General features: G+C 38.3%; 1 protein-coding gene across 1 annotated transcript in view; it reads left to right on the plus strand.

Annotated features, from left to right (window-relative positions):
• The window catches only part of LOC144966083 (uncharacterized), a 13534-nt gene extending 5234 nt beyond the window's left edge, over positions 1–8300 (plus strand). Inside the window, exon 2 of the mRNA XM_078902144.1 lies at positions 6450–8300. Within this exon, the coding sequence (XP_078758270.1) occupies positions 6715–7560 (846 nt within the window). The 5' untranslated portion in view covers positions 6450–6714 and the 3' untranslated portion in view covers positions 7561–8300. The remainder of the gene's footprint in view (positions 1–6449) is intronic.
• The last annotated feature ends 1194 nt before the right edge of the window (positions 8301–9494 follow it).

The following is a 9494-nucleotide window of genomic DNA, read 5'->3' on the forward strand; positions in this document are numbered from 1 at the left end:
TGTTTGAAACAAAAATGATGATTGATGAGTTTGTGTCACTTACGTGGCTTATAACGTTTTGGGTCACTCATGATAGTTGACGTCATAAGTTTTGAATTACCGAGTGCTGGCTTCGTGCGTGGTCTAGTGGTGCACACCTCAGCCATCGTTATGTTATAGCCTGGTACTGAAATCCAAAGCACTGGCAGTTTGACGTCATTATTTGGTTTTTGCACCGCCTAGTGAGTTGTCGTTAGTAGAGCTCATGGAAACAAGTGATTTCATTGGTTGAACTATTGAATACAACTCACGATTTGTTTTCTTTTGTGGCAAAAGACTGGCATTTTGACGTCATTTTTTGGTCAGTATCAGACCATAACTTTACGAAGGCCACGGTCACACTCGTCTCATGACGGATATGCCTGTGGTTTCAGTTCCACTGTGGGCCACAGGTAGTTGTGTCCTTGGATATAAAGGTCTACCTATAGATAGTCATATTTTCCTACAATACATTACATGAGAATACAGAAAACGTTCTTATTTTTATGGTTGCTGTTGGTCAGGGATTCCTTTGAAAAATAGTTCAGCTCAGTAAGCAGATATTGTACTATGTAAAATCTCTTCTTCTTCTTCCTCTTCTTCTTCTTCTTCTTCTTCTTCTTCTTCTTCTTCTTCTTCTTCTTCTTCTTCTTCTTCTTCTTCTTCTTCTTCTTCTTCTTCTCTTCTTCTTCTTCTTCTTCTTCTTATTATTTTATTATTATTATTATATTATTATTATTATTATTATTATTATTATTATTATTATTATTATTATTATTATTATTATTATTATTATTATTATTATTATTATTATTATTATTATTATTATTATTATTATTTTCATTATTATTATATCATCATCATCATCATCATCATCATCATCATCATCATCATCATCATCATCATCATCATAATTTATTTTTTTTTAATTTTAATTTTTGTTTGGTATTCCGGACGTGTTCCCAATAGCTGGACGAGTTTGGTGAGTACAAATATCGGATTCCAAAAAGCAAGAGTGAAAGAAGTCTTCTATTCTATCCCTCACACGATTTTGATGTCGTCATTCCTTAACTAGTCTACTCATCTGCCAGTTTTTAGTTAAATTACTCAACATGTATTGTGTTCGTCAACTTGAAAAAATTAGGCAATACAGTTTGTGCGGCTGGCTGAGAAAACCCGGGAAGATGCGACAAGCTTCGATTCGAGATATGAGCCAAAATCGAAGATAAAGTGTTTCCCATAGCAACACATTTTATTAAGAATTTTTTTTGTTCATAACTTGGGTTCTAATAGACATAGAAAGTACATTTTAAGTGGTAAATGATCAGAAAGATGTGGTCTACACTACTGTAAATATAACTCAATTTATGAAATTTGCGCATCTTTCCGGGTTTTCTCAGCCAGTCACACTTTTGATAGATCGAAATTGTCGTCACTTAGCTCTTTGTTATTTTCTTTGTACACAGATTTGTGTGTGGGTATTTTATATCCGGCTGGCTGAATGGTGTGAATAAGTTACATAAACGCACAGCTTCAATAGGTGGTTGGTAGAATCATGTGTATTTGATGGCCACATGCCAACGTGAACATATTTACAGATCTGATAACCAGACTCAATTTTTTCAAATCTAAACCAAAGCCAGGGGCCTTATATATCCTTTGTTTATGTTATGATAGTAATAGTAATGATGATGATGATGATGATGATGATGATGATGATGATGATACTGATGATGATGATGATGATGATGATGATGATGATGATGATGATGATGATGATGATGATAGTGATGATGATGATAACAATACTAATAGTAATAATAGTGATATTAATAATAATAATAATAATAATAATAATAATAATAATAATATTAATAATAATAATATAATAATAATAATAATAATAATAATAATAATAATAATAATAATAATAATAATAATAATAATAATAATAATAATAATAATAATAAAAATAATAATAATAATGACGATGATGATGTTGATGATGTTGATGTTGATGATGATGATGATGATGATGATGATGATGATGATGATGATGATGATGATGATGATGATGATGATAGTCTTAAAGTATATTACAACTCAACTGTTTCTTCAATTGAAATCATAATCTATAAAACAACAATCAACAAGACATATAAAAACATAAAACATTCCCTCTCCTCAAAGCAAAAATAAAACAAATATACAAACAAACAAACTGAAACACGAAAAGCAAATAGGAAAATAAGAACAAAGCTGTCTGTTGGTGAGAGAGTCTGAGACCCTCATTGACTAGTCTGTCTAATTTATAGATGAATGACTCTTTGGTATACATTGAAAATATCGGTTAGGCCATTTGGTCTCTCTCTCTCTCTCTCTCTCTCTCTATCTATCTATCTATCTATCTCTTTCTATCTCTCTCTCTATCTCTCTCTCTATCTCTATCTGTCTATCTCTCTCTATCTCTCTCTGTCTCTCTCTCTCTAGCTCTCTCTCTCTCCCTCTCTCTCTCTCTCTAGCTCTCTCTCTCTCTCTCGCTCTCTCTCTCTCTCCCCCCCCTCTCTCTCTGTCTCTCTTTCTCCGCTCCTCTCTCTCTCTCTCTCTCTCTCTCTCTTTCTCCGCCCTCTCTCTCTCTCTCTCTCTCTCTCTCTCTCTCTCTCTCTCTCTCTCTCTCTCTCTCTCTCTCTCCCCTTTTCTCCTTTTCTAAATCGATTGATTAACATTTTCATTAACTGTACACGAATCTTTACAGGTTATCGAAAACTGGTCACCGTTACTTTTATAAATAATTGTTCCCCATTACCCGAAATATCGCCAGTGCCACAACCAAAGCACCTTGAAATAAAGACTAATTTCTAGTTGAGTAACTCTTTAGTACATTATATTTAAAATCGGTTAAAGCATTCGGCCTCTCTCTTTAATTGTCCCCCACTACCCTATATATCGCCAGTGCTTCACGTCAAAGCACCTTGAAATAAAGACTAATTTCTAGTTGAGTAACTCTTTAGTAATCAGAATAAAACATTAGATCAAATTATTGAATTCCTGTTGTGTTTGAGATAAGAGGCATAGCTATTTCCTATTTCTATTCACAATGAATTAATCTTTTGAAGTTGGTCGATAACCCGGCCGTGTTCTCGACTCTCCAAAATCGTTATTTTCTATTATAAGTTTTTAATCAATTATAAACAGGTCAATATATCACATGTTTTATTCAAAGTTTATTTTTCAACACTTTTACGTACGTCATATGTCAAAACGGTTTTAAGTAGAAATCTGCCAAAAATGTTTCACTTAAAAAAATTATTATAAAATAATTCCCTTTATTCATCCCATAGGGGAAATTTGTCTCTAGGGTCTATTCCAAAGGAACACTGGAATGACCCAGGCGTTAGTCGCAATGCAGCGCCGCAAATTGAGCTAGGGCGAGGTGACTTGTTCAAGGCCGCACAGCGCAGCGAAGCAGACCGTATCGATCAATGTCAATGACCTTCAAGAGTATAGCTAGGTGGTTCAGATGCACAAACCTCAAGAAATGTTAGGCGCGATGAGTGGCCGGATGGAGGACAGTGATCGTGGAAAATCCAGGTCCCGACGTTATGTCCTTGGACCAGGCACTTTACATTAATTCTCCCACTCGATACAGACGTGAACCGGTATTTGTCTGCAGGCAGTGACGGATGTCGTAAACACACAGGACTCCCAACAGGCGACTGGTTCTGTATGAAATGTAACTTATGGTTCCATGTGATCTACCAGGGGGTTGGGGGGGGGGGGGGGGGGGGGGGGGGGTTGAATAAAACATGGTGATGCGTACTAATCAAGTTTAATCAGTGGAAACGCGCTATATAAATGTAGTAGTCAAGCTGTGGTCTGGTTCGAGCCTCATTTTGATAAGCTGAGCCTCGTTTTCATCGATGCATAATTGAAATAAATGAAAGTTTACCTGATTGAAATGGGACCTACCACCTCAATACGGTATTATGTCGGCTGGTTTGCTTTGCCAAAAACATTGAACGGATAATATTATTCATAAGAATGACGCTGTGTTTCATTTTGTTTTATAGAGGGAACGATATTGCTCTTTGTTAAATGTTTTTGGACAGCCATTTTGGTGATTAGTTCTCACTTAATCATGTCAATCAGACTATAAACGTTAATGTTACAACATTCCTAATATGTCCGATACAATCCGTTATCTAAAGCAACAAATACTAAAATGTGACATTTCTGGTCATTTTAACTGTAAAATACCGTCTTTCGCATCTGGTTCTTATTAAAATAATACCGTTTTGAGGCGAGGGGCAGCAAAATATTTTTTTTAAAAAGTTATTTGACAAAGAAGACTGTTCCGTAATAAATAACAGGCCAAAATGAAGTGACGTTTTTATTGTCAATTTTAATTTAGAAGACGTGAGGCGTATCTGGGAAACATGACGACAGTGAACAGCCGTGCCATGAACAAACACAGTAACATAATATTTTGACCAGAAAACTCGTCCTTCAAATATCGATCGGTTAAAAAAACTCTCATCTTGTCAAAATCTCTCAAACCTGAGACCTTCTTCCCGCTTCGAGAAGTCCCAGGTTTGAGAGTTCTTTACAAGATGAAAGTTATTTCAATGGATCGAGAATTGAAGGATGATTTTTCTGTCTAAAATTTATAAATGTGTTTGTTACGAGTATCTAGATACGAAGAATTCTAATCAGTCGTGTTCATTGAGGAATCAAGTGTTCATTTCGTGAATCAAACGGTGTGTTTGTCACGTGACCACAATAGATCTACGCCCTCGAGTATCAACGGTGTTTTTGTCACGTCCGTCACCACAATAGATCCACGTACTCGAGATTCGCCGAGATTTTATCTTTTGTCTCATTCTAAATTGAAAATTACTTTTGGTGTATTTATAAACTGTTTTAAATAGATTTATAAATAGATATACATAGAATGCCCTCTTTCGAGAGAATTCTCTCTGGGACAATGAACTTTGGAGAGGAGCTTGGAGCTGGTAATGGGGAAGGGAGAGGAGGGGAGTGGGTGAACGTCGTGGGAACAACGGTCACATGACGTGTGTATTGGTTTGGAGTATTACTCTTCAGCAGTCGTAACGTCACTTCCTTCCTAATGACGCATGGTAACTTTGTAACACTGGCTCTAAACTATCGGAACAATGGCGGACGCCCGTATGAAATATTTTTCCGGCGAGCATAAAAGCGTATCCAGAGGGGAAAAAACACATACATTTGATCATGTTTTGACTTTTACACATTCTGAGCACAAGAAATATGAAAAGTTCTAGCCAGCATGAAAAATAAAAAGTAATGATTTTCTTTGTTTAGAACCAAGATGGCCGCCGTTGCCAGGCGGCGTGACATCAGACTATTGAATCGTATAGCAGACCAGAAGATTTGAAGTCGTGAATATTTTTGTGGAAAATTAAAAGATACTTGTCTAATCTTCCCAATCAGGTATGACGTATATTGAATGAATTAGACCCCCCCCCCCCCCCCCTTGAATAAAAAACAATAAGTAAAAAGTATCATTTAAAAGAACAAAAAAAACCCCCAAAAAAGTAATGAAACAACCCAGCCAAACCAAAGACTGAGTATTTACCGTTTGTATATTGTAACGTTTCAACGAATCTCTTTTGACGTTGGTTTTTGACCGACAGACCATCGTGTTAGGATTTTTGTAAAATTGAGGATGATCAGGTCTAGAGTCTAGATACCTCTAGTAAGAAGAAGTGACAAATCCTAGGTATTCGTTAAATGATCTCTCGATAGCCGTGGTCCTTGTGTGAAGCATTTTGACTAGGACACATTTATATATTATTCATATAATATGTCATATTCAACGTGCACATATGTACAGGTCTGATAATGGAACAGATTCAGGAGGCTTGTCTTATTTAACAATGGTGTCATGCAGTATATACATATATATATATTATATATATATATATATATATATATATATATATATATATATATATATTGTTTGATATAGCGTATTTTCATTACACCAATGAGACAGTATCCAACGGTCTATCGGGAATGAGATTAGCGGAAGAGTACCGTCCCTTGATTGGACGTCACCTTACAGAGAGAACGTCAAAATGGTTTTGCGCATGCGTCTCTCTCGTCCTCGCTTTTGGTGAAGTGTCTCATGCCGCTTTCACCGGAAGCGAGGATGAGAGATGCATGCGCACAACCAACATGAAGTTCTCTCTCTAATAACTTCTCCGCCGGTGACGTCCACTCAAGGGACGCTACTCTTCAGCTAATCTCATTCCCTATCGGAGTTGTGATTACGTAAACGTAGATGATATTATTTGACAAAGACTATTCATGGAAGTTTGAGGCCATGTAAGCGTGCTTTACAAAATATATAAATGGAACAATAATTCTGGTTTCTTTTTCTTTCTCAGATAATATAGAGACAACCAAACACACCACTTGTTGAACAGAAACACATAATACAACTTGATCTTTGCCACTATGATATCAGCCCGAGCAGCAGGAATTAGGCATCTCAAAGTCACGTTCATCTGAAGATAGATAACTGTATTTGAAAATATTGGCATTATTCAAATTCAAACAGGAAGAAGAAATATGCCACAAGGCTGAGCATGAAAAGGGAGATAACCCAATAAATAACATTTTCAACAACAACAACAACAACAAAAAATAATCATGGCGGATCCGGTCATTTCCCACCGTTATGGCAAACGTCCAATTATTGACGTTCCCGCTATTTTAATCCCTGGCCTCGTGAATCACAAGACTGTTCCATCCTTACAAAATCCATACGACCCGCCACGCCCCCCACAAACAGTGGAAGTATTTCCACCGCCAGCAGACAACACCGTTTACGCCCGTCCCTATCACACAGCTCCCCCACCCGATCCCTTTCATTACAATCAATACGACCCTTACCAACACTCCAGGAATTACTACTACGGGCCTCAGGGAGAAATCGTCAAACCTCTAGAGCAATACTTCGAGCCACATCTCCGAGAGCCACATCTCCGAGAGCCACATCTCCGATACCCAGGGGTCGTCCGACGACCACCGCCTCCCCCACCACCACCACCTCCTCCTTCCTATCCCCTTCCACCTCCAAATCCTCACTACCACTTTCACCCGCCAACCCGACAACCAAATCAAGAATTTGACATCAACTGCGACCTTGAATACGGAAGGGTAGTCAGAATCAGCGTCAGAGAATCAAAGGGTCACTTCAGGGGAATTCCCGATTATCTTCGGAAAGAGCTCACCAAATGTTATGGCAAACATCCAAGCATATCAGTGAAAATAAAATTCCACGACGGAGATTTCCATATTTTTGCAAATCACGACGTCCACCGGAAGCGGCAAGACCGATCTGTTGACGACCACGAGGAGTACGAAAGGGACCTTGACTACGAACGGGGCAGTGGTTCCTACGGGGATGTCCTTCCGGCCAGACAGATGGAGAGAGCGCCACGCAATTCTTACAGGGAAATGGATAGTGACGATGGCTGGAATTCTCGTCGCTAGTCGTTCCAGTTGGTTTTAGAAAGGAATAAATATTATATGACCTTCTGCCTCAACGTTGTATTGTGTCGGCATTGAACTGCTGTCAAAGCAATAGAATTACTTATAATGAATGGGATCTAAAACAAAACAAAACAAAACAAAAAAACACACCAAAAAACACACAAAAAACAAACAAACAAAACAAAACAAACAAAACATACAAAAACTAAAATTAGACTTTTAAAAATGAAAAAAATCAAATCAGGAATATTGAACACTGTCTCAAAGTGGTCTATGTCGGGATGAACTTCGGCGAAGTCCCAGGTTTGAGAGATTTTGCCAAGATGAAGATGACAGTCATTTAAATCGATCGATATTTGAAGGACGAGTTTTCTGGCCAAATTTTTAAATATGTGTTTTTCCAGAGTACGGCAGATTTATGCTGGAAGGGAAGCAGGAAATTCTCTGGTATGAGAAAAGGGATCAGCTTGTGTGCATCTTAGCCCTCGACTGTCCAATTAGAAGAACAGTTTCTATTGGTGACAATTATTGAATGTACTAAAATATCTACCTACTGTGCTATTTTAATGATCACATGATGATGCCTATTGATGTGGCGAGAGAGAAGGGAAAGAAAGAGAGAGAGAGAGAGAGAGAGAGAGAGAGAGAGAGAGAGAGAGAGAGAGAGAGAGAGAGAGAGAGAGAGAGAGAGAGAGAGAGAGAGAGAAAGAGAGAGAGGGAGAGAGAGAGAAAGAGAGAGAGAAGGAGAGAGAGAGAGAAAGAGAGAGAGAGAGTGATAGAGAGAGAGAGAAAGAGAAAGAGAGATAGAGAGAGAGAGAGTGATAGAGAGAGAGAGTGATAGAGAGAGTGAGTGATAGAGAGAGAGAGAGTGAGTGATAGAGAGAGAGAGTGAGAGAGAGAGAGAGAGAGAGAGAGAGAGAGAGAGAGAGAGAGAGAGAGAGAGAGAGAGAGAGAGAGAGAGATAAGAAATGATCTTATGCTCATTGGCTTGACACGTTTTCATGCCTGGGCTATTCTATGACAAAGGGAAACTACCCATGTTTTAAACATTGTGGAATTGTAACTCTCCTGGTTATCTCCCATGATTGAATCTTGAAATTCTCCTCTTGCTGTTCGTACCAAATCTACTATTTGAAAGTCTTTCCAGCGATAAAGAAAAAAAAAGTGATTCAATTTAAAGTAAGGATTTAATATTACTTTTAGGCCAGTTTCTGATGGCATCGTACGACCAGCTGTGTTTAGGACTTTACAAGACTTTGGACCAAGTTGGGACGCTCTTGTGTGGCTTTGTTGTCTAATGGTATGATACCGTAGCCATCGTTATGTTATAGCCTGATACTGAAATCCAAAAGGACTGGCAGTTTGACGTCATGATTTGGTTTTTGCACCGCTTAGTGAGTTGTCGTTAGTAGAGCTCATAGAAACAAGTTATTTCATTGGTTGAACTATTGAATACAACTCACGTTTTGTTTTCTTTTGTGGCAAAAGACTGGCATTTTGACGTCATTTTTTGGTCAGTGCAGTGACGGCTGGTAATAATGGGCAGGGTGGGCAAATACCAGCCTGTTTTTTCGAGTTATAAGCTGTATTACCAGGTCCAAAATGATCAAATTTAAATTAGATAATTTCAAAAGTTACTACTTAAACTTGATACTTCGTACTGAAATCAATTTGTGTGTATTTTTGATAGATTGCGAATCACCATGCACCCCGTGATGCATAAACCAGGATACGCTCCTGTTCTTTTTATCACCCCCCCCTCCCCCCCCCCCCCCCCCCCAACCACTCCACTCCACTCCGCCCACATCGTCATCTCATTGTCACGTCGCCTGACGGTGAACTAACTCCGATTTTTGCTGTCTGGCCTCTCTAGTTCTAGGTCGGGCTAATTCAAATGAGCCCACCTTAATAACCAGTGAACACTGAATAGAGCT

This window comes from Berghia stephanieae, chromosome 2, assembly GCF_034508935.2.
Source record: "Berghia stephanieae isolate SIO BIC M18660-M18661 chromosome 2, UCSD_Bste_1.3, whole genome shotgun sequence".
NCBI lineage: Eukaryota > Metazoa > Mollusca > Gastropoda > Nudibranchia > Aeolidiidae > Berghia > Berghia stephanieae.